General features: G+C 36.8%; 2 protein-coding genes across 2 annotated transcripts; one reads left to right on the plus strand and one right to left on the minus strand.

Annotated features, from left to right (window-relative positions):
• Window positions 1-9163: 9163 nt before the first annotated feature.
• On the plus strand, window positions 9164-10525 carry LOC124880627 (gastrula zinc finger protein XlCGF57.1-like; the record flags this gene model as incomplete). The annotated part of the gene is made up of 1 exon (XM_047385905.1): window positions 9164-10525. A coding segment is annotated over one exon (1065 nt), but the record flags the coding sequence as incomplete, so codon positions are not given.
• Window positions 10526-16295: 5770 nt separating this feature from the next.
• On the minus strand, window positions 16296-18353 carry LOC124881017 (hyaluronan and proteoglycan link protein 4-like). Its single transcript, XM_047386501.1, has 2 exons — window positions 17659-18353; window positions 16296-16711 (listed from the first exon to the last, which is right to left on the minus strand). The coding sequence occupies exons 1-2, from the start codon at window positions 17729-17731 to the stop codon at window positions 16296-16298; spliced, it is 489 nt and encodes a 162-aa protein (XP_047242457.1). The 5' UTR covers window positions 17732-18353.
• Window positions 18354-26581: the final 8228 nt, after the last annotated feature.

The following is a 26581-nucleotide window of genomic DNA, read 5'->3' on the forward strand; positions in this document are numbered from 1 at the left end:
ATTGTAACGCACTGACATGCACCTACAGTAAATACAAATATAGCCAAGAGCTACAAGGACGTCAGTAACTTAAATTGTTCTTGCATATTGTAAGAGTGTAAGAAACTTAAACTTATACACTACAGGTCCTTCTCAAAATATTAGCATATTGTGATAAAGTTAATTATTTTCCATAATGTCTTGATGAAAATTTAACATTCATATATTTTAGATTCATTGCACACTAACTGAAATATTTCAGGTCTTTTATTGTCTTAATACGGATGATTTTGGCATACAGCTCATGAAAACCCAAAATTCCTATCTCACAAAATTAGCATATCATTAAAAGGGTCTCTAAACGAGCTATGAACCTAATCATCTGAAACAATTAGTTAACTCTAAACACCTGCAAAAGATTCCTGAGGCCTTTAAAACTCCCAGCCTGGTTCATCACTCAAAACCCCAATCATGGGTAAGACTGCCGACCTGACTGCTGTCCAGAAGGCCACTATTGACACCCTCAAGCAAGAGGGTAAGACACAGAAAGAAATTTCTGAATGAATAGGCTGTTCCCAGAGTGCTGTATCAAGGCACCTCAGTGGGAAGTCTGTGGGAAGGAAAAAGTGTGGCAGAAAACGCTGCACAACAAGAAGAGGTGACCGGACCCTGAGGAAGATTGTGGAGAATGACCGATTCCAGACCTTGGGGGACCTGCGGAAGCAGTGGACTGAGTCTGGAGTAGAAACATCCAGAGCCACCGTGCACAGGCGTGTGCAGGAAATGGGCTACAGGTGCCGCATTCCCCAGGTCAAGCCACTTTTGAACCAGAAACAGCGGCAGAAGCGCCTGACCTGGGCTACAGATAAGCAGCACTGGACTGTTGCTCTGTGGTCCAAAGTACTTTTTTCGGATGAAAGCAAATTCTGCATGTCATTTGGAAATCAAGGTGCCAGAGTCTGGAGGAAGACTGGGGAGAAGGAAATGCAAAAATGCCAGAAGTCCAGTGTCAAGTACCCACAGTCAGTGATGGTCTGGGGTGTCGTGTCAGCTGCTGTGTTGGTCCACTGTGTTTTATCAAGGGCACGGTCAATGCAGCTAGCTATCAGGAGATTTTGGAGCACTTCATGCTTCCATCTGCTGAAAAGCTTTATGGAGATGAAGATTTTATTTTTCAGCAAGACCTGGCACCTGCTCACAGTGCCAAAACCACTGGTAAATGGTTTACTGACCATGGTATCACTGTGCTCAATTGGCCTGCCAACTCTCCTGACCTGAACCCCATAGAGAATCTGTGGGATATTGTGAAGAGAACGTTGAGAGACTCAAGACCCAACACTGGATGAGCTAAAGGCTGCTATCGAAGCATCCTGGGCCTCCATAAGACCTCAGCAGTGCCACAGGCTGATTGCCTCCATGCCACGCCGCATTGAAGCAGTCATTTCTGCAAAAGGATTCCCGACCAAGTATTGAGTGCATAACTGTACATGATTATTTGAAGGTTGACGTTTTTTGTATTAAAAACACTTTTATTTTATTGGTCGGATGAAATATGCTAATTTTGTGAGATAGGAATTTTGGGTTTTCATGAGCTGGATGCCAAAATCATCCGTATTAAGACAATAAAAGACCTGAAATATTTCAGTTAGTGTGCAATGAATCTAAAATATATGAATGTTAAATTTTCATCATGACATTATGGAAAATAATGAACTTTATCACAATATGCTAATATTTTGAGAAGGACCTGTATATATATAAAATGTCTGCAGGGATTTTATCCTGAATTGGAAGGCCAATAATAATGCGAGTGAATATCACAGTAACTGCATTTTTCAGGTGCTGATTTTGATTTGAGCCCACAAAATAATCCAATTTTATGTTAGTTTAGAATTTGCAGAGAAGACATCAGTACCAAATGGCATCTACACATTGCTATGTACAATATAAACTAGTTGATTAAAGATGATTGGAAATCATGACCAAAAAGAGTGATGCAACATTACCATGCAATGTTTATGTTTGAGAACCAATGATTATCTTGAAGAATCTGGAAGTGAAGTTAAGTTAGTCTTGGAACTAACTTAGGAAATAATCAGCAAACGTTTAGACAACCATTCACAATGCAAGATCAGGTAAAATATTATTTTAATAAAATAATGTTTTAAATAATGATCTGCCAAATAAAACCAACCTTCTGGGTGACTAATTCTCAACGGTGTCTAATTAACTGCCTTTATTTATTGAAATAATATTTGAAGAAATATTATTGAGTATTTTGGAAAAGAGCCAAATCTTTCTGGAGGAATGGGGCTTAATGGTGTTTACTTAGTTATCAACTCTAGTAAATGATGTTCAGGGACTATTATTCACTAGCTTGAACACCAACAACCTTTCTGTTGACTAGCCTTAATGCTAGTCCACACGTGTTCTTACCGGCTGGCCGTTGGGCTAACAAAGAAGCTAATAGCTTAGCACCAGCATCAACACATACCTTTAAAATACCAGGTTAATAAAAGGGTTAAAATGCATAAGCGCGGACGGCGCGTTATGAGCAATGTTCTGATTAAAACCACCATTTAAATAAAGTTTATCTTAGCTTTAAAACATACAAAGAACACAGAACCGGCGCGGGCCGTAGCTAGCCCACTAGCACTAAAGATTGCCAGGTTCCACAAAACAAAACTTCATAACATGAAAACGTTTACGTCATTTCATCCTAAACCTATCTGTTAATCTGCCCCAACCTAACCTCTGACCGTAGCGAGGATATGTTGTCCAAGGGCGATGAAGTTCGACGAAACGTCCACAGTCAAACAAGCGGTTGGCTTTCAGCTAACCTCTGCGTTCACTCTGTGAACAATAGCGTTAGCTCCGGAAAGCTGGCGGCTCGGCCTGTCCGCTGCCCAGCTGTTCGTTACCGCTAATTTCCTCAGTTCCTTCCAATCAGAAGGTGCGTTCGTTCTGTGAACAAAAGGTTAGCTTCCCGCTAACCTCCAGCTGTGGATGAAGAACGAATGTTGTCCGCTGCGGTCTCTACCGTCTTCCTTCAGGCTGAGAGACTGCGTCCTGGCCGGGGTCTCTCTCTCTCTCGAACAGTTTTGCTTCTGTGGAGCCTCGAAGAGAAAATGTAAGCAACTCTTACACCTTAAGTTCCCCGTTCATGAATGAAAATACCGGATACACAGACAGTATTTCATTCTACTTAACTTTGCATATGATCGATGATCGTATGGCTTTGGATCCAGTTGGATTTATGTCTTTTTGCCAGCAAAAGACATCCGCGCGATTTCCTCTCCTATCCGGTCCCTATGGAAGGCCGCGTGGAAGAGGAAGACTTGTGGAAAGGTGGGGGCTTATATGCGGCAGTGTCCTTGCAGGAAGTCCGCAGTCACCCCCCTTTCCTGGCTGTGCTTTTATTTGGGTAATGGCGCCACAGGAAGTCCACAGTTACCCCTTTCTGGCTGTGCTGGAAGAAGGTTGATGCACTTTATTTTGAAAAGTTCCAGAAAAGTATGTACTGGAGTTTTGGTGTCGAAATCCATGGCTGTATGGTCACAACAGAAAGATTAGATTAGAACCAGCTCTTACCAGTAAACTCCCAAGGATTATTAGTCATTTGATTGGTTTTTCTGTGTATGATTTTCTGTATCATTGTAATGCTTTTCCTCATGAACAGCGCTTTGAGTACCTTGTTGCTGAAAAGTGAAAAGTAAAAAAACTTGACTATTTTTGGTAGGCAGGTTACTCCTGGAAAGGTTCCCTGTTGTTCCACATGGTCTCTCTTTATGGAGGATGGCTCTCACGGTGGTTATCTGGATTCCCAAACCTTTTGAAACGTCTGTAACCCTTTCCAGACGCATAGATTTCAATGACTTTGTTATGAACCAGGATCAACGTGTTATTCATATTCTAGGACTATGCTCTTTTCACAGCGTTCCATTGGAAACAGGTATTTCTACCAGCATTATGAAGCAGTGAGTAACATTCAAGGGAAGGAACAACAAGGCTGGGAGACAGGAACATAGCACAGATTTCTGCCACGGGAGCCAGCAGCCAGACCATAAAGGCAATATTGGCTTTTATTTATTTCCTAAACATAAAGTTTCTCAGGTAATTAAGTGCATCGTTTCACAGAGGTTGTTGCTATTTATGTTTGGTTAAAATCAAACATCTGACATCCAAAGGTTTCATTATCAAATTAAAACAATCAACGATATGTTTTCAAAAACCGTAGTAGGACTTAGTAGGACTCATGAATTGTGATCGGCCATGTTGCTCAGCTTAGCACAACTGTCTGATCATTTCACTAACCTGTTTCGCCAGTATTTCTACCCGTTTCTCCTCCGATGCCAGATCATTTCTTTGCCATTGCAGTTGAAAACATTACAAATTGGGGAAAAACTATACCTGGTTTTTCCAGGTCTTTCTTAGGCTTTCTGTGAGTACTCCTTGATTCTTGGACAACTTGTTTGATTATTCTTTTGACTCCTTTGTCAGAATTCAATTTTATTTATATAGCACCAGTTCACAACACATGTCATCTTAAGGCACTTTACAAAGTCAATTAAATCAAATCATACAGATTTCAAGTCGGGTACATACATTTCAATTAATCCTGACAGTGCAGTCAATTCAGTTATTTATTTAAATTGGTTAAAAAAAAATTCTATCTAAGGAAACCCAGCAGATTGCATCCAGTCAGTGACTTGCAGCATTCACTCCTCCTGGATGAGCATGTAGAGACAGTGGACAGTCGCTGTCATTGACTTTACAGCATGCATGTAGCGACAGTGGAGAGGAAAAACTCCCTTTTAAACACTGAAAGACATGGCCAAGTGTATCATCGGTAGAAGGTAAACATGAAGTTGTTGGCAACAGAAGGTTGGTCGATGCCCCCCTCCAGGAAGGTGTCACCGGTAGATACAGTGTCAGGCTAGGTGTCGCTTCTAGGAAGAGAAAAGAGAGAGAACATAAAGTTAAAAGCTGAAATAACAACAGATAATGCTAATTTGGAGAGTAGTATGAGAATGTAGCACAGAGTAAAAGTGGTCATTATGTCCTCCAGCAGCCTAAGCCTATAGCAGCATAACTACACAGATAGCTCAGGATGACCTAAGCCTCTCTAATTATAAGCTTTATCAAAAAGGAAAGGTTTAAGCCTAGCCTTAAAAGTAGACAGGGTGTCTGCCTCACGGACCAAAACGGGAGCTGGTTCCACAGGAGAGGAGCCTGATAACTAAAGGATCTGCCTCCCATTCTACTTCTAGAGACTCTAGGAACCACCAGTAAACCTGCAGTCTGAGAACGAAGTGCTGTGTTAGGAATATACGGACCAATCAGATCTCTGATGTATGATGGAGCTAGATCATTAAGGGTTTTATATGGCGACTGTGGCTCAGTAGGAAGAGTAGTTGTCTTGCAATCAGAAGGTTGTGGGTTCAATTCTAGCTTCCTCCTGTCATATGTCGATGTGCCCCTGGGCAAGGCACTTAACCTCAAGTTGCCTACCGGTGTGCGTATCGGTGTATGAATGTGTGAGCGTTAGTGAGTGCAATTGGGTAAATGTGGCTCTAGTGTAAAACGCTTTGAGCGGTCTGTATGACTGGAAAAGCGCTATATAAGTTCAGACCATTTACCATATGTGAGGTGGAGAATTTTAAATTCTATTCTGGATTTAACAGGGAGCCAATGAAGGGAAGCTAAAATAGGAGAAATATGATCTCTCATTTTAATTTTCATCAGAACTCTTGCTGCAGCGTTTTGGATTAGCTGAAGGTTTACAATACTCCAGCCTTGAAGTAACAAATGCATGGACTACTTTTTCAGCGTCACTCGTGAGTAGGGTATTTCAAATTTTGGCAATGAAAGAAGGACGTCCTAGAAATCTGTTTAATATGGGATTTAAATGACATGTCCTAGTCGAAAATAATACCACGGTTTTTTTACTTTATTATGGAGGTAAATTTAATGCCATCCAGGTTAAGTGATTGACTAAACAGTTTCTTTTTCAAATATTCGACAACATCCGTCTTGTCTAGATTTAGAAGCAGAAAATTTAAAGTCGTCCAAGTTTTTATATCTTCAAGACATGCTTATAGTCTAACTGGTTGGGCTCATCAGGATTCATGGATAAGTAAAGCTGAGTATCATCAGCATAACAGTGAAAACTTATCCTATCCTGCCTGATAATTTTACCTATTGGAAGCATATATATAGTAAAGAGAATTGGCCCAAGTACTGAACCCTGTGGTACTCCACAATTAACCCTGGAGTTTAAAGATAATTTATCATTTACATGAACAAACTGGAATCTGTCAGATAGATAAGATTTAAACCAGCCTAGTGCTGTTCCTCTGATCCCTACAGCATATTCCAGCCTTTCTAAGAGAATATTATGGTCGACTGTATCAAATGCAGCACTGAGATCTAACAGGACCAGTACAGACACAAATCCATTATCTGAGGCTATAAGAATATCATTAGTGACTTTCAGCAGAGCTGTTTCCATGCTATGATGAGCTCTGAAGCCTGACTGAAACTCTTCAAACAGGTCATTGCTGTGTAAATGCTCACATATTTGACTAGCAACTCTTTTCTGAAGAATTTTAGATAAGAATGGAAGATTGGATACAGGTCTGTAATTTATTAAGTCACCTTGATCAAGCAAAGGTTTCTTAAGTAAGCAATAGTAATACCTTTTTGTGAAGGTCTCTTTGCTTTTGCCAGTTTTACCCCTCTGTGCAATACTTCAGTAATAAGAAACCTTCTTATAGGGTATCAATAAATATTAAACCAGCTGATATTGATTTGAACATATAAAAGATGGTTTCTAAATGCTGACAGATTTAATATGGTTGTTTGGCTTTTATACACCTTCAGACATCCATTTCTTCATGGGTTAAATCCTTATTCTCTGTGTCATTCCAAGTTTTTACCCTTAACGTTCTTTGTGGAATAATTGGCTTTAATTTCTTATAATATGAGGAGTTTTTGATAGTTGCCAACATCTGGTGTGAAATATATGTCATTGTTTTTAAAATTTATATTTAACTGAGAAAAAGTTGACATGTTCATTGCTTATTATACCTGCTTTAAAACCGGATTATTCTACATAGAAATTAGTTAAAAAGATTAATTATGCAGCACACTGTAAACAATTGTACACAAGCGAGATGGAGACAAAAAAAGTCTTAAATGGTTTCAGTATGTGGTTGTTGAGAATAAGTGAACAGATCATGACATAAATCAACAGACTTAAGAAGCAACAATGCAAAATAAAAGGATAAGAATAAATGGTAATTAAATCAAAGAATTTAATGTAACCAAAGTACCTAAATATATCTTTATTAAAAAGTCACTCAGTCCAGGCTGAAGTAAAAAAACTTTCTAATATACATGATGTGTTTCATTGTTTCCTGCAGATGTTAAGCAGATGCTGATGGTTAAAGAAGAAGCTCCTGTAAAGCACAGACCTTGTGCTGGCCTACATGACCCAAAGCCCCACCACATAAAGAAGGAACAGGAGGAGGTCTACACCAGTCTGGGGGGAGAGCAGCTCAATGGGAAGGAGGAGATTGATGCCATCAAGTTTCCAGTCACTGCTACTCCCATAAAGAGTGAGGATGATGAACAGTCCCCTCTACTCTCACAGCTTTATCAAGACCAAATTAAAGGCAGAGCGCTTCCAGAAGATATTGATGGAGGAGAAGAATCCATCAGGATACAAGATCATGGAGATGGTTCCATTTCCTCAGAAACTGAAGACACTGAGAAGGATGAAAAGGCCGATGATGGAAACATTAACAAACCTTTTAGCTTCCCTGAGTTTGCTGAACAATTTGTTCACCGTGGCTTTCTTCAGAAAGACATGATAAATTCAGAAATAGGATCTTTAAGCTCGCTGGATAGGAAGAACTGTTTCACAGAGAAGAAAAATGTGGAATCGCCAAAGAAAGTCCAGACAGGAGTGAAGTTTAGCTGTGAAGACTGTGGTAAAACCTTTATTGGAAAAGGACCTTTAAACAGACACATGAGAATCCACACTGGTGAGAAACCTTTCTGTTGTGATGTATGTGGACAAATATTTACTGAAAAAGGAAGTTTAAACACACACATGAGAATCCACGCTGGACAGAAACCTTACTGTTGTGATCTCTGTGGACAAATATTTACTGAAAAAGGAAGTTTAAACACACACATGAGAATCCACGCTGGACAGAAACCTTACTGTTGTGATCTCTGTGGACAAATATTTACTGAAAAAGGAAGTTTAAACACACACATGAGAATCCACGCTGGACAGAAACCTTACTGTTGTGATCTATGTGGACAAATATTTACTGAAAAAGGAAGTTTAAACACACACATGAGAATCCACGCTGGACAGAAACCTTACTGTTGTGATCTATGTGGACAAATATTTACTGAAAAAGGAAGTTTAAACACACACATGAGAATCCACGCTGGACAGAAACCTTACTGTTGTGATCTATGTGGACAAATATTTACTGAAAAAGGAAGTTTAAACACACACATGAGAATCCACGCTGGACAGAAACCTTACTGTTGTGATCTCTGTGGGCAAAGATTTACTGAAAAAGGAAGTTTAAACAAACACATGAGAATCCACACTGGACAGAAACCTTTCTGTTGTGATCTATGTGGACAAAGATTTAGCCATAAAGGAAGTTTAAACATACACATGAGAATCCACACTGGACAGAAACCTTTCTGTTGTGATCTATGTGGACAAAGATTTACTGAAAAAGGAAGTTTAAACACACACATGAGAATCCACGCTGGACAGAAACCTTACTGTTGTGATCTCTGTGGGCAAAGATTTACTGAAAAAGGAAGTTTAAACAAACACATGAGAATCCACACTGGACAGAAACCTTTCTGTTGTGATCTATGTGGACAAAGATTTAGCCATAAAGGAAGTTTAAACATACACATGAGAATCCACACTGGACAGAAACCTTTCTGTTGTGATCTATGTGGACAAAGATTTACTGAAAAAGGAAGTTTAAACACACACATGAGAATTCACACTGGACAGAAACCTTTCTGTTGTGATCTATGTGGACAAAGATTTAACCAAAAAGGAAATTTAAACACACACATGAGAATTCACACTGGACAGAAACCTTTCTGTTGTGATCTATGTGGACAAAGATTTACTGAAAAAGGAAGTTTAAACAAACACATGAGAATTCACACTGGACATAAACCTTTCTGTTGTGATCTATGTGGACAAAGATTTACTGAAAAAGGAAGTTTAAACAAACACATGAGAATCCACACTGGACAGAAACCTTTCTGTTGTGATCTTTGTGGACAAAGATTTAACCAAAAAGGAAGTTTAAACACACACATGAGAATCCACACTGGTCAGAAACCTTTATGTTGTGATCTATGTGGACAAAGATTTAGCCATAAAGGAAGTTTAAACAGACACATGAGAATCCACACTGGACAGAAACCTTTCTGTTGTGATCTATGTGGACAAAGATTTAGCCAAAAAGGAAGTTTAAACACACACATGAGAATCCACACTGGACAGAAACCTTTCTGTTGTGATCTATGTGGACAAAGATTTACTGAAAAAGGAAGTTTAAACACACACATGAGAATCCACACTGGACAGAAACCTTTCTGTTGTGATCTATGTGGACAAAGATTTAGCCATGAATCAAGTTTAAACAGACACATGAGAATCCACACTGGACAGAAACCTTTCTGTTGTGATCTATGTGGACAAAGATTTAGCCGAAAAGGAAGTTTAAACACACACATGAGAATCCACACTGGACAGAAACCTTTCTGTTGTGATCTATGTGGACAAAGATTTAGCCAAAAAGGAAGTTTAAACAAACACATGAGAATCCACACTGGACAGAAACCTTTCTGTTGTGATCTATGTGGACAAAGATTTACTGAAAAAGGAAGTTTAAACAGACACATGAGAATCCACACTGGACAGAAACCTTTCTGTTGTGATCTATGTGGACAAAGATTTAGCCATGAATCAAGTTTAAACACACACATGAGAATCCACACTGGACAGAAACCTTTCTGTTGTGATCTATGTGGACAAAGATTTAGCCGAAAAGGAAGTTTAAACACACACATGAGAATCCACACTGGGCAGAAACCTTTCTGTTGTGATCTATGTGGACACAGATTTACTGTAAAAGGAAGTTTAAACAAACACATGAGTATCCACACTAGAGAGGAAAATGGCTAAGGTTTGAAGGCTCAAACATATTACGGTCGCTGTACAATTTGTGATGTGAAGTGCAAGGCCAGTGGACAATTTGCACAATTTTCGTTGGCCTCAGATATATAGCTACAACTCCTGCATTCAGCTTCGTTAACACGCCTGCTAATGGATGCAATTTTGCGTTAAATTTGTGCCTTAAGAAAACTAAAACTGCTTAGTTAAGGATTTTCATGTTGAAGAAATGTTTGAAACATCTGAGATGTTACAATACAAACGGCTGGATGTTGTTTTGATATATTCAATAAAGTTTATATATTGAGAAATACATACACTACCGGTCAAAGGTTTTAGATACACTTTCTCACTTAATGGGTCTCTTTATTTTCATGACTATTTACATTGTAGACTCTCACTAAAGGCAACAAAACTTTGAAGGAACACATAAAAACACCAGTGACTGTCCACTGTCTCTACATGCTCTTCCAGGAGGAGTGAATGCTGCAAGTCACTGACTGGATGCAATCTGCTGGGTTTCCTTAAACATAAAAACTTTTTATCCAGTTTGAATAAATAACTGAATCTGACTGCACTGTTCAATTGTTAGGATTAATTGGAATGTATGTACCTGACTTTGTGAAGTGCCTTGAGACAGCATGTGTTGTGAATTGGCGCTATATAAATAAACTGAATTGAATTGAAAGCATTTAAAGTTATTTTACAATTTTGCGTTTGTTACATGAATCCATGTGTTCATTCACAGTTTTGATGCCTTTAGTGAGAATCTACGTACAATGGAAATTGTTATCAACCTAAAAAACATTGAAAGAGAAAGTGGTTCTACAGTCAATAGAAATTGCTCCTGTGACACGTTTTCCTGTATTATGTTTCTTTATTTTAAACAATGTATAATTAAGTCCTTTATGTCCAAATCTTAATCTTGTAATTAATCGTTCCTCTTTTCTGCTCCTTCTTCCAGTTCTTACTTCTCCTACTATCTTGTTGATTCTATAAAACCATCTTCCTTTCCTCTCTTCATCCCACCTTTTCTGCCACTCTTTCTTGATGTTCTGCTTAATGATATTTCTCGCCTCTGACCTACTAATATTAATGTGGTTCTGTGTTGCCTTCTTTGACATCCTGTCCGCCATCTCATTCCCTCCAACTCCTACATGCGCTGGTACCCATAAAAACACTAATATTAATCCCGTCCTTTGTATTCTGAATAAAGTATGTTTTATTTTCAACAAAATGTCTGGTCTACCATCTGATTGATTATGTTTTAAACTTAATAATGCTGAACTTGAGTGTGAACTAATTATTGTTTTTAAGGGTTTTATATCCTCCACCCACTGCACTGCTAAAAATATTGTTAATAATTCTCCTGAATATACTGATAATCCATTTGTGATTCTTTTTCCTACTTTTATTTTAAATTCTGGTATTATAAATGCTACTCCTATTTTTTCATCTGTTTTTGATGCGTCTGTGTAAATCTGAACATATTGATAGTAATTGTTTATATTTACTTTTATTAAACTTGAATCTGAAGTACATTTTGGATCCTTTTTCTTTTCCATCAATGCCATATCCACCACTGCTTCTGGCTATAGCCACGGTGGTACTACTGGTAAACGCAACATTGAACTTATTTCTTTATGATATATTTGAAATTCTTCTGCTATGTTATTGATATTCCAACCAAAACTGTTAGTTTGTTTCTTTTTCTTTGCAAGTTTATCCAGTAATTTATTGCCATCTGTTTCCTTCATAGATCTAATGGCATCTGTCCCATCTCTACCTGGAGTTCTGCTATTGGACTGGTTCTGATTGGTCCTGTACAAATTCTTAAAGCTTGATGTTGAATATTGCCTAATTTTATAAGATGTGTGTTTGCTGCTGATCCATAAATTATACTTCCATAATCAATATTTGGTCTAATTAATCTTGTATAAATTATTTTTATTGATGTTCAATCTGCTCCCCAATCAATACCAGCCATACATCTCATAATGTTTAATACAGGTCCTTCTCAAAATATTAGCACATTGTGATAAAGTTCATTATTTTCCATAATGTCATGATGAAAATTTAACATTCCTATATTTTAGATTCATTGCACACTAACTGAAATATTTCAGGTCTTTTATTGTCTTAATACGGATGATTTTGGCATACAGCTCATGAAAACCCACAATTCCTATCTCACAAAATTAGCATATTTCATCCGACCAATAAAAGAAAAGTGTTTTTAATACAAAAAACGTCAACCTTCGAATAATCATGTACAGTTATGCACTCAATACTTGGCCCGGAATCTTTTGGCAGAAATGACTGCTTCAATGCGGCGTGGCATGGAGGCAATCAGCCTGTGGCACTGCTGAGGTCTTATGGAGGCCCAGGATGCTTCGATAGCGGCCTTTAGCTCATCCAGAGTGTTGGGTCTTGAGTCTCTCAACGTTCTCTTCACAATATCCCACAGATTCTCTATGGGGTTCAGGTCAGGAGAGTTGGCAGGCCAATTGAGCACAGTGATACCATGGTCAGTAAACCATTTACCAGTGGTTTTGGCACTGTGAGCAGGTGCCAGATCGTGCTGTAAAATGAAATCTTCATCTCCATAAAGCTTTTCAGCAGATGGAGGCATGAAGTGCTCCGAAATCTCCTGATAGCTAGCTGCATTGACCCTGCCCTTGATAAAACACAGTGGAGCAACACTAGCAGCTGACACGGCACCCCAGACCATCACTGACTGTGGGGACTTGACACTGGACTTCTGGCATTTTGGCATTTCCTTCTCCCCAGTCTTCCTCCAGACTCTGGCACCTTGATTTCCGAATGACATGCAGAATTTGCTTTCATCCGAAAAAAGTACTTTGGACCACTGAGCAACAGTCCAGTGCTGCTTCTCTGTAGCCCAGGTCTGGGGAATGCGGCACCTGTAGCCCATTTCCTGCACACGCCTGTGCACGGTGGCTCTGGATGTTTCTACTCCAGACTCAGTCCACTGCTTCCACAGGTCCCCCAAGGTCTGGAATCGGCCCTTCTCCACAATCTTCCTCAGGGTCCGGTCACCTCTTCTCGTTGTGCAGCGTTTTCTGCCACACTTTTTCCTTCCCACAGACTTCCCACTGAGGTGCCTTGATACAGCACTCTGGGAACAGCCTATTCGTTCAGAAATTTCTTTCTGTGTCTTACCCTCTTGCTTGAGGGTGTCAATTGTGGCCTTCTGGACAGCAGTCAGGTCGGCAGTCTTACCCATGATTGGGGTTTTGAGTGATGAACCAGGCTGGGAGTTTTAAAGGCCTCAGGAATCTTTTGCAGGTGTTTAGAGTTAACTTGTTGATTCAGATGATTAGGTTCATAGCTCGTTTAGAGACCCTTTTAATGATATGCTAATTTTGTGAGATAGGAATTTTGGGTTTTCATGAGCTGTATGCCAAAATCATCCGTATTAAGACAATAAAAGACCTGAAATATTTCAGTTAGTGTGCAATGAATCTAAAATATATGAATGTTAAATTTTCATCATGACATTATGGAAAATAATGAACTTTATCACAATATGCTAATATTTTGAGAAGGACCTGTACTTTTGCGTTCCCATCATCGCCTTGAGAAAACTGCATTTTGGAGCAGCAGCACAGATGACAAACTGCTCATAAAACAAACACTGATATGTCATTAATATGGTTTATTTGTCATATGCAGGTTAACACGCAGTAAACAATGCAATGAAATACTTAGGATGAGAAGAACCGTTCAAATCACAATAAAAACAAAAACACTAATGGTGTACAAAAAAAAAAAGTACACATCATGCAGCAGTAATAAGGAAATAAAGTGTCACAGATGTGGTTTCGTGCAGTTTTATTGTTCAGTAGTTTGTTTGACAGCTTGTGGATAAAAACTGTCTTTTAGTCTGATTGAAGATCATTTTATTTAAGGCTGATTTCAAAATAAAACTCAATAAATCTCAAAACGGGTGTAGTGTTTGTTTCATTTTTGCAGTTATCTGGTTTGGAAACTATCCCACAAAGTATTGCGAAATAACGCAAAGACTATTGCGTGAAAACGCAAAAGAGAAAACAATCCCCCCTTGTCCCCTCGTGGGCTCCGTATAGAAAGGCTTCATCAAGGGAAGATATTAAATAAATATGTTGTGAAATAGAAAAAAATTTAAATGTACAATTTATTTAATACATCATTAAATATTAAGTGTACCACTAATTACGTCATGTCGTCTTTAAAATTATACTTAATTATTCAGTGGCATATTTAATTGCATACTATTCCATTTCATGATATAATGGTACATTTATTGTTTCTAATGATGTATTAAATAAATAAATGGCACCTTTAATTTAATGGCACATTTAATGTTACATTTCTTTCATGTTACATTTACTTCACTTATGGGACATTCACAACATTTATTTATTGAATGATGATTTTATTGTATTAAATTTGTCCAGTTTGACCCTCCATTCTTGATGCCTGTATAGGAGATCATGTCAGAATTTAAATCAGGTGTTCTGGAGCAGACAAACATCTAAAACTTGCAGGGAAGGGGTCCCTGAGGACCAGGGCTGTGAACCATTGAGGTACAGTTTCTAAATTATGAAGGTAATGCCTTTTTGTCCTTTTGTTCAAGAACAGTTCTCTTGCTAGGTGGATTTTTCTTTCATTTCAGCAACTTGAAACATAAAAATGATGTCATTGTTCAAAGGAAACAATCACTTAATAAATGAGTAAAATACAACTATGTACATTTTGTTTATTCAACTAAGATAGGCATGGTCTGTTTCCTTGTTTGATATTTTATTATTTCTTCATCATTATTCTTTTTACTTTAACTGGCCTTTACTACAGCTAAAAACAGGGACCTAACTGGTCCTTCAAAGAAAGAAATTACCAAAAGACTAAATGAAGAAAACTAAAATGGGAGAGGCACAGGAGTGGGAGTCAATTTACCAGGAGTGGGACGGGACAGGATTTTTTTTCGTTATGCTGGCCTGGGATTGGGATGAGACAAGACATTTTTCTGTGGGAGCGGGATGGGACAGGAGAGAAAATCCACCCCCGTGTCACTCTCTACTACCTACCACTCATGTTCTGGTTTATTCTGGGGAGCTGGGAGATAATCAAGGGGTTTTACTCGGCAAGAAAGCCAAGCCCAAACAGCAACTTCACATTAAAAAACAAGCCCCGAAAATCTGCAATCTCTCATGAGATTTGCAAACAACTTAAGAAAAAAACAAGCCCAAAGTCGCTTCTAATAAGCCGACCTGGTGACTGACTAATTGAGCAGCAGTGGCACGCTGCTTCACATTAAGCACTTTACTAGGCGGAAGGAAAAGTAGTTCTCAAAAACAGGAGTATTTTGACAAGATTGCAATAGTTTTCAGTGGGCAGGTCTTCTATTTAATTGGATTCATCCATTAGTTGAATTAGCTGAAAACACAGATTCTCTCAGTGTTTATTTTCATGTTTATTAGTTGATTTTTATTACAATAAATAGAACATTATGGGTCTAATATGTTCCAGTAAAGTGGTGGATTATAACAGCTACATTAAAATGATTGAAGGCATCAGATCCTCAGGGTTAAAAACTAAATTCAGTGACGGTTTGTTCTGCATTGTGTTTTAATCTTCCATCGCTGTCCTCATAAGTTAAAACTACCTCCTGTTTCAGCTTTACATTTATCTCACTGATTGTGACGGACATTTTATTTATTATTTAAGTATTTTTATCTGAAATAAACTGATCGATAAATGATTGTCATCAAACAGGTGATTTTAAACAGTTACAGCATCACTCATTTATCTTATTCACTATATATGTTTCTATATATTAAAATCTAAATAATAAATGAATGTCTTAGACAACATTATCATAACTGTAATAATACATTATTTTAGCATCAATAATATGGCATCTATTGCTTCTTGAATGTATGAAGCAGTTAGATGATGTTCTACAGTTCGGTTTCATTTTTTTAATTAAACTGTAATATTGTTAAGTTTTCATTTCAGTTATAAGATGTTTCTGTCAGACATGAAAACTATGATTCCTTGAAGTGTTTCTGTCCATCTAACATCTGATCTGAGATGTTTCTCTCATGTCAAGAACCAGGAAGCTGCTGGAAGTTCTGATCCAGAAACAAACAGACTCACCTTGAACTATCAGGTCAATAATGCTGATGAGGTCAGTGTCTAGATCATTTCCTCTCTGAGCGACTCGACACTCATATGTTCCTGTATCATCAGTCGTCACGTTCTTCAGAACCAAAGACACGTCTCCATTCTTCACGTTCTTCAGATCCACCCGGTTCTTAAAGGATAGAAATTGACCCTCTGGATCAAACTGCTTGTCTTTGTATAAAAGAACAAACTGATCTGACCCCAGATCAATTCTGTTCCACTCTACAACTAGAACATCTTTCTTCTCAGCTGGTCTACATGTCAGAATAACTTCTTCTCCAGGTTTAACTGTGATGATTATCTGATCTGCAGGAGAGGAAACATCACAGAGCAAAGATGTTAAAGCTGCACATTCAGAATAAGAAGATTAATAATTTACTGTCTAATGCTGCTTTAGAAACAGACTCTAGTTGATTAAAACATTATAATTATTGTCTATTTATAGTTGAAACCAGATCTTGACCTTTTATGGCCCCCAGGCCTCACCTGACCTTTGACCTCTCCCAGACCAGAGAAGAGTAAAACCTCTCAGCTTCATCTCTGGCTGATTGATTGATTGGTTCTTCTCTGATATAAAGTTTCAGATAATTATCAGCTGATCAACATCAGATTTAATCTACAGTGAAAACCAAGAACAGATGATTGAAGTTAAAGTTTTCAGATCATGTTAAACATTGTTAGTGTTAATATCACGGTCCGGTAGAACCATGGTATATTTATTGAAGGTTATCCCACCATGAGAATCTCATATGGGTCCATGTTTACTAGGAACTACAGCAGAGCAGCTGGTTGGACCTTCACACGCCTGCTGGTCACTTTGTCTCATTCTCAGTTTTAGTTGATTATTTACTGCAGGACGCCTCATATGGACCATGTGTTGGTTTTAACCAAGGAGACGTTTAGGATTCACTATTTTCTACTCATAGTCTCTACTGTGAGGAAATGTGGTTTAATGAATCCAATAAATATCATCTAACAGAGACTCAGAGTTACTGTGGGTTAATGGGGTCCTAATCTGTCCCAGTTTATAAGAGGTAACTGGTCCAAACAGGGAACAGAACCAAAATACATTAGAATAGAGAATAACACAAAGTTTTCAGATAATGAAGCACAGTTGATTTAAATTATATGTGAGACCTGAACAAACTTAAAACAATTTCTCTCCAAAATTAACAGGAATGAGGAAATATTTTTAAATCTCATCTCACATGAAAAAAAACATTATTCTTCTTATTATCAAAGATTAAACTTACCAACAGAAACAAGCAGGAAGCAGCTGAGAAACAGCAGAGTCCTGATGAGTGACGCAGGTAAAAAAGCAGCCATTTCCTCATTGAAATTCCTCCATGAGTTTAACCCTGAGTTTAGTGTAATACTCAACAAAGATCAGAGTTTAACTTTAGTAATAAACTCTGTTAGATCTACTTTAGGGTTAGAGAGGAACTCTGACTCTAGTTTAGGCCGACTAACTATTTCTAGTCGAGAGAAACTCAGGGTTGAATCGAGGTCTCGCTGCGACGGCTTCACGGAAGAAGGAGGAGCTGAGAGACAACATTAAAAACGGCCGTTAAAAACTAACCTACCATCAGTTTCTAACTAACCACAGTGACCAACATCTGAACCAACCAAAAGATTAAATCTGAAATAAATCTAGTTTTTTGTTCCGTGTCGTCAGAAAATAGAGAAATAAAACTAATCTTTGTTAGAGGAAGCTCCCAGCTGACAGTTAAAGAGTGAAACCTATAATCTGAAGTTAGAAAGATCCAGCCTACAGGTTATCTGATGACAGGAGCTTGTTTGCATTGTTTTATGAAAGCATATGACGTGCATAGAGGCTGGAAAATACTGGTTAAAACAGTCTGACAGATCAGCTGCCTCTGTTTGCATCGTGTAAAACCAGTTTGTTGGACCCAGTCTGGTTGGTTCATCATACAGCAGGTTCTACCCAGGAGCTCTTCTTCTTCTTCTGTGTTGTTTTTTGGCAGTTGGCAAATAACTTGAAGATGTGCATTACCGCCACCGACTGGTATGGAGTGTGGTTCTTCATGGTTTTAAATCTTATTTACTATTACAACAATCAAATTCTATTTATTAATTTAGTGCTTTTGAAAAATCTAATTATAATTTGAATATGTTTGCTACCTAAACTTCTTTGCAAAGTATCTCTCAATATAAAATTTTCTTTAATACCTACAAATTCTCTCCTTAAAATTGTTCTTTCTTGTTCATATTTCTGACACTTCAATATTACATGTTCTATTGTTTCCTCCTCTCCACAATAATCACATTTTCCTGTATTATGTTTCTTTATCTTGAACAATGTAGAATTAAGTCCTGTATGTCCTAGTCTTAATCTTGTAATTAATCTTTCCTCTTTTCTACTCCTTCTTCCTGTTCTTACTTCTCCTACTATCTTGTTGATTCTGTAAAACCATCTTCCTTTCTTTTCTTCATCCCACCTTTTTTGCCACTCTTTCCTGATTCTCTGTTTAATTATATTTCTTGCCTCTGACCTACTAATATTTATTATAAAGCTAATGTTTTGTGTTGCCTTCTTTGCCATCCTGTCCGCCTTCTCATTCCCTCCAACTCCTACATGTGCTGGTACCCATAAAAACACTAATATTAAACCCGTCCTTTGTATTCTAAATAAAGTATGTTTTATGTCCAACAAAATGTCTGGTCTACCATCTGAATGATTATGTTTTAAACTTAATAATGCTGAACTTGAGTCTGAACAAATGATTGTTTTTAATGGTTTTATATCCTCCACCCACTGCACTGCTAACAATATTTCTAATAATTCTCCTGAATATACTGATAATCCATCTGTAATTCTTTTTCCTACTTTTATTTTAAATTCTGGTATTACAAATGCTATTCCAATTTTTTCATTTGTTTTTGATGCGTCTGTGTAAATCTGGACATAATGATAGTAATTGTTTATATATTCTTGTATTATACTTGAATATAATCTACATTTTGTATCCTTTTTCTTTTCCATCAATGCCATATCCACCACTGCTTCTGGTAATAGCCAAAGTGGCACTACTGGCAAAGGCAACATTGAACTTATTTCTTTTTCATATATTTGAAATTCTTCTGCTATGTTATTGATAATCCAACCAAAACTCTTAACTTGTTTTTTTTTCTTTTTCCCAGCATGGTTTTAAAATATCACGTGTAGGATGATCCGGATTATTGCTTTGTAAGTTTATCCAGTAATTTATTGCTAACTGTTTCCTTCTTAGATCTAATGGCATCTCTCCCATCTCTACTTGAAGTGGTGCTATTGGACTGGTTCTGATTGCTTCTGTACAGATTCATAAAGCTTGATGTTGTATATTGTCTAATTTTATAAGATGAGTGTTAGCTGCTGATCCATAAGTTATACTTCCATAATCAATATTTGATCTAATTAATCCTGTATAAATTATTTTTAATGATGTTCGATCTGCTCCCCAATCAATACCAGCCATACATCTCATAATATTTAATATTTTTTTGCATTTATCTATGATTCTTTCTATATGTACTTTCCATATAATTTTTTCATCAAACCATATACCTAAAAATTTTATATTTTTTACTTGTTCTAAAACTTGATTGTATAATTTTAGTTTTATATTTTCTCTTTTCCTTTTCTATGTAAACACCATTACTTTTGTTTTTTCCACTGAGAATTTAAATCCCCATTGATTTGCCCATTGTTCTATTCTAATAATCTCATCCTGTATTTTCTTTTCAATAAGTTTGATATTACGACCCCTTTTCCATGTAGCTCCATCATCTGCAAATAGTGAACAACCGACTTCCTTACCAATATTTTTAAATACATCATTTATCATTATAGAAAACAATAAAGGACTTATAATACTTCCTTGAGGAGTACCATTATCTATTATATATTTTCCTGACAATTCTTGACCAATTCTTACATGTATTGTTCTATTTGATAAGAAATCTTTAATCCAGTTAAACATTTTTCCAGTAATACCCATTTTATTTAATTTAATTAATAATCCTTCAACCCACATCATGTCATAAGCTTTTTCTATATCATAAAATACAGCTACTACATTTTCTTTGTTTATTTGTGCTCTCCTAATTTCATATTCTAAACATAATGCAGAGTCATTTGTGCTTCTCCCTTTTCTAAACCCATTTTGATTTCTAGATATATACCCATTAATATTTAAATAATATGTTAATCTATTATTAATCATTTTTTCCATGATTTTACAAATATTTGATGTTAATGCGATCGGTCTATAATTTTCTGGTTTTGTGTTATCTTTTCCTGGTTTAACTATTGGAATAATTATTGCTTCCTTCCAGCTCTGTGGCAGCTCTCCCTCCTCCCAGACTTTATTGTATAATTTTAATATTTAGTCTTTTGCTTTGTCATTGAGATGTTCTATCATTGTATAGTAAATTTGATCTTTTCCAGGTGATGTAATTTTTGTTTTCCTGGTTACAAAGTTCAATTCTCCTTGTGTAAATGGTTCATTTATTAATTTATTTGTATCTACATTATTTTGCATTAATTCTTTATATTTCATCTTTGTGATTTCCCTACCTTTCTTTCCCTCTTCACTAATATTATTTGAACTATGAATTTTACTAAATGTTTTAGCTAATATTTCAGCTTTTTCTTTATCTTTCTTTATAGTTGTATTATCTATTTTGTATAGGATATCCATATTATTTTCTAATACCATTCATTCTTTTAATTGTTTTCCAAATTTGGTCTATTTTTGTTTCTCTCCCTACGGTATTACAAAAGTTTCTCCAATATTCTCTTTTTGCATTCTTAATGATCTTTCTCACTTTTACTTGCTTTATTTTGTACTCAATTAGATTCTGATAAATTGGGTTACTTTTTAACATTTTAAATGCTTTATTTCTTAATTTTATTACTTCACTACATTATTTTGTCCACCATGGCACAATTTCTTTTATCTTTCTGTCTTCCTCCTTTTTTTATTGATTCTTCTGCAGCCTGTAAGATTTTTTTACAGATATTTATATTTAAACTATTTATATCAATTGACTCATCTATTTCTTCCATTTTCTTTTGACTTAAATATTTAAATTTTTCAGCCTTATTAAAGTTCCATCTTTTATATAACCCTGTATTCCTGTTATTTATTAATATTCCTGTTATGATTTTAATGGGGTAATGATCACTGCCTACTGTTGTATCTTTGTCAATGTCCCACTCACAGTTATTAGCTAAACAATTTGATATAAATGTTAAATCAATCACAGACTCTGTACCTGTTTTTACATTAATTCTTGTTCCTCTTCCATCATTTATACATACCAAATTTTTCATTTCCATTATTTCTTCAATAACTTGTCCATTTTTATCATTACATTTTCCCCATAATGTGCTGTTAGCATTAAAATCTCCACACCAGATTACTTTTCCTTCTAAATACCCCATTAATGAATCCATCAACTCGAATAATAATATTTTACATGGATTATAAAAATTTATTATCTTACATTTTTCTTTTGTATTGTAAATTTCAACTACTATGTATTCTAACTCTTTGCCTTTTCCTAATATCTGATATTGTATCCCTTCTTTTATAAATATTCCACATCCTCCTCCACTTCCTTCTATTCTATTCCTTCTGATACTATTAAACCCTTTAACTACAAAATCTAGGTTTGGTTTTAACCACGTCTCCTGTATAAATTTAATTTCTGGTTTTTCTTCAATTCCATCTATATACCCTTTAAATTCCTGTCCATTAGCGATTAAACTTCTTGCATTCCACTGTAATATTATCATATATTTCTATCAGCTGGGTTCCTCCTTGCCTTCCATCTGTTTCCAACTTTTTATTAATGTTTTCCCAAGATCCTTCTTTAAACCCTAAGAACTTTTCTGCTCCTCTGACTATTATTTTAATCTTTTCTGTTTTGTGTTTAGCCTGTTCAGTGCAGTTAATGACATAAGCTATGAATAATATCAGTTTTTCCACAGACATTGTAACATTTTCCTCTGATTCTACTTTCCTTTGTTGATAATCTTGAATCCTAATTTGACCTTCATCCCTTGATCTTTCTTTCTGTACATTTTTGACTGCTTCGGCATAGCTTATGTTTTTAGTCATTTTAATTTGTTGGATTTCTTTTGCTTTCTTCCTTACCTCACATCCCCTGAATGTAACTCTATGTTGCCCTCCACAATTGCAACATTTTTCCTGCACTTCTTCCCCACAATCTTCAATTCTGTGATTTTCTCCACACTTTGGACATCTTTGTTTTCCTTTACAGACAGCTGCTATATGACCATATCTCTGACATTTAAAACATCTTAGTGGTGGAGGAATGAAAGGCCTCACAGGAAAACTCAGATATCCTATTTTAACATTTTGTGGCAACACCTTTTCTTCAAAATCTATTAAAATTGATAGGCTTCCTACTCTTTCACCATTTACATTTTTTGTCAGTCTTTTGAGATTTTTTATCTTTGCACCAACAATGCTTTTTTTTAACTTGTCTATATCTTCCTCCATAGGAATGCCATAAATTACCCCCCGAATGATTTTATCTTCTCCTATAATCTTCTTCTCTGTCACTGTTTTCTTGCAAATGTTTTCAACTTGTAAAGCCTTTCTTCTTTGTTCTTCGGTTTTACACAACACCAGTATATTTCCATCTCTCAAGACCTTCACCATTTCAACATCTCCTATCTTTTTTTTAATTTCTCTAGAAAGTGAAATAGGACTCAGGTTCTCTTTTTCTTCTTCATTTTTTATCTTTAATATTATTTTACATTCTTCCCTTCCGATTTTCCTCCTAACTACTCTCTCTTCTTCAGAACTGTTTTCTTCCAGCTCTCTTTTACTCCTTTGGCTGTCTAACAATTTCCCTTCTTCTGCTTTACCTCTTCCTCATCCTCTCCCTCTACTTACTGGCGTCCATTCATCAAAGTCCATATTATCCTCCTGTGTATCCATTCTGAACCATTCACATACCAGTTTATGCCTTTTACTGCCACTTCCAAAAGTAAATAATTTCTACCACTGTGGGGTTCTAAGTAGACCAACGTTTTCAGATCGAAGTTTCGCGCCAAGATCCTGCCTCCAACCAATCCTTTTCCGGGTTCAACCAACAACCTACCCAGGAGCTCTTCATACTCTAAGAGTTTTACAGTGCTGCTGCTTGTAGATTCTTTGCTTTATTGTCTCACAGATCATCAGATTTATGTTACCATCAGACAAAGATAACCTAAATAAACACAAAAAAACTGTTTTTAAATCAGAATTTTATTTATTAAGGGAAATAAAGACGTCATGTGAAAATATTACTGAATCATCAGCTGTTGAACACATATTTTAATCAATTCCAGGAGCTTCACCTGGTCCTAATTACTGCCTGGTTTGTAGAATCAATGAATCACTCAGGTAGAACCTGTCTGACAACAGGAAGTAGTCTAAAGATCTCAAGCCACAAAATGTTTATATCTAAAGAAATTCAAGAAAAGATGAGAAACAAACCCACTGACATCTATCACTTTAATGGTACCTCAAGCGCTTCCAGCCTTTGTCTTTATTATCTACATTGTGGGACTCTGCTAACTCCAAGCTCTGTTCAAGCAGTGAAAATGATCTTGAAGGGGAGGCTAGATGCCTCCTTTAAGGACCAAGGAACTGGGTTTTCAGTGTTTTACTGTAGTTTGAAATGAGTGTAAAATGATTGTCCAGTGATGAATGAGGTCCACCGTGTGGAGAACATCAGACTGGATTTATTGTTGTTTCTCTTGGACCAGAACAGATGAAACTGGACCTTTCAGAAGGTGAATGAAGGAGAGGAGCAACATGCTGAGGGTTGTGCAGAAGCTTCTTTCTTACAGGCATCAACATGTTTAATAATGTAAGATGAGCAGATATCAGGACTACAGAGTCAGAACATGATGGTACACATCCAGGTGGTGGGCCGGGCTTGGAGAGAGTCCAGGACCGGTTTTTAGTCCCAGGCTGCTGCTTGTAGCTTCCCAGAGAACTGAACCTGAAACCAGTTTGATCAGAAACAGACACGTTGAAGATGGTTCTATCTGATCTGGAATCAGTCCAAAGCAAACATCCACACTGAGCTTCAGACAGAACCGATCCCTGGGTTTTAGCACAGATGGACCCAAAATGAAAAGTTAAACAGTTTATCACCATAACTCAGGATTTCTGACTGGTTCTGTGACATCAAAGTGAAACAGGAGGAGGAGGAGGAGCATCGGAGAACAAGTAGGTTCTGATCCTGATCAACTGAGACTTCTTTTAAAATTAGGAGAGGATTAAACCCAGTAAACCCATAATTTCAGCCCCTGCTTCTCATCACCTCCTCCTGCTCAGAGCGACCAGCTGTGTGTTGACATGACCTCCTGACCTTAGGAAAAACTGCTTTCTTTTTGTGGTACTAGTGGCTTTTATTCAATAGTAGCTTAGCAGGAAATAAGGCAGAAAGAGAAAAGGAAGACATGCAGTAAAAGAGATGTAGAGACTGGTGGTGGAGTGGAGGCCAGAGGAGGTGAGGGAACCGGAAGGAGTTTGGAGCAGGATGGTGGAGATGTGGTGGAGGTGGGTCAAAGCTCAGCTGAAGAGCGGTAGAATCCATGGATAAAGCTCTTTAAAAGCGACGCCTTGGAGGATGATTGGTCCAGAAGGGATGCGGACTGGATGTTGATTGGTTGGAGCGGAGCTGCATGGAGGAGTTTAAACTTAATGTCATAAATCCACTTAATATGCTTCAATTAAACATAATTAGGATAATTAGACAGTGACAAAAATGGGACCCTATAAAAAGTTGTTAAATTCTTGAAAAATGTCATAATCTAAAAAGACGTGAAGAAATTAGATAGCCTGATTACATTTTAACAACCTGTAATTATATCACAGCTTTTATATAGAGTTACTAACCTTTGACACCTTAATGCTCAAAGGTAGATGTAAAGAAAGGTCTAACTTACTTCAGATACATGAACGTCCACCAGACATCCAAGTGCTGAAAGCGTTACAGTCTAACATTGTGTCCAGTCTGAACCAGTAAGGAATGGTGAGAGTAAAATGATTGGAGGAGAAGAATATTAATCCTGTATGGTAATATAAAATGGTGGAAATATGTCTGGAGTAAACATGTCTGTCTGACTTTAAGTTATAATTTTCATGTATGAATTTGATTTAGAAGAGAAAATCAGAAAAAGGTTTTTCCACCCCTGAGAAATATAAAGTAAAATGTCAACTGATACTTGAAAAGTAGTCGATCAAAACTCTTGATCTAAATAGACTGTTTATAAACATTAATATTTAGCATTGGTAAAAAGTACTTTTATGATCTGATAATTCAACCCCACAATAAATAGAAAGTCATAGACGTCTGCTAACAACAATGGTGTTTTAGTCTGTTTTGAGTCTTCTTTAAATTCTGTTCTTTGTGTTCAACACATTTAAAGCAAGTAATAAATTGTTGGGTTTTAAGATTTTAAACTATAACAAAAAACATGCCAGAAACAGAGATTTCATAATAAAGATTTCACAAATCTTCCTTCTGCTCCACAGGAGGTTTCTGTCCTCCCTGAGGTCACCTTAGGACACCTGCTTTACCGTTTAGCAGGTGTAGCGGCCCAGTCAATCTCCCCCACCTGCTACTGTCACCGGACCGGGTCACACCTGCACACACAGGGTCCTTAACGCCAGAAAAGTTTGACATTTATGTATCATGTTGACTTCTTCTTCCTCTTAGGGTTAATTAACCCTAACTTTCCTTTCTCCTCCGTCTTCCATCTTTCCTGCCATATTTCATTAATGTTATTTGTAATAATTACTTCGTCATTCTTCTATTTGTTCATTACCGTCAACCTCATGTGCTGGAACCCATGTAATCTGAATATCTGTTTCTTATTGATTTATTCTCTATATTAGGTAATTAACTTTATCTGAAAGGTTTTGTCCACTAGCTGATATCTCGCTTTGAATCCTGGTTAGACAAGATATTCTGTTATTTTGACATTTAAAGCAGTGATTTTTCAGTAAAGTATGAAAAACTTTACGTTTTTGTTAAGGTGAAATATGGTTAAAATGAATAATTTTCCTTGAACAAAGTTATTATGGACCGAACATGAAGGACTGAAGGGAAAATCACCCAAAGTTTTTTGTTATATTTGGA

The sequence above is a fragment of the Girardinichthys multiradiatus genome, chromosome 14, assembly GCF_021462225.1.
Source record: "Girardinichthys multiradiatus isolate DD_20200921_A chromosome 14, DD_fGirMul_XY1, whole genome shotgun sequence".
In the NCBI taxonomy this organism is placed as follows: Eukaryota; Metazoa; Chordata; class Actinopteri; order Cyprinodontiformes; family Goodeidae; genus Girardinichthys; species Girardinichthys multiradiatus.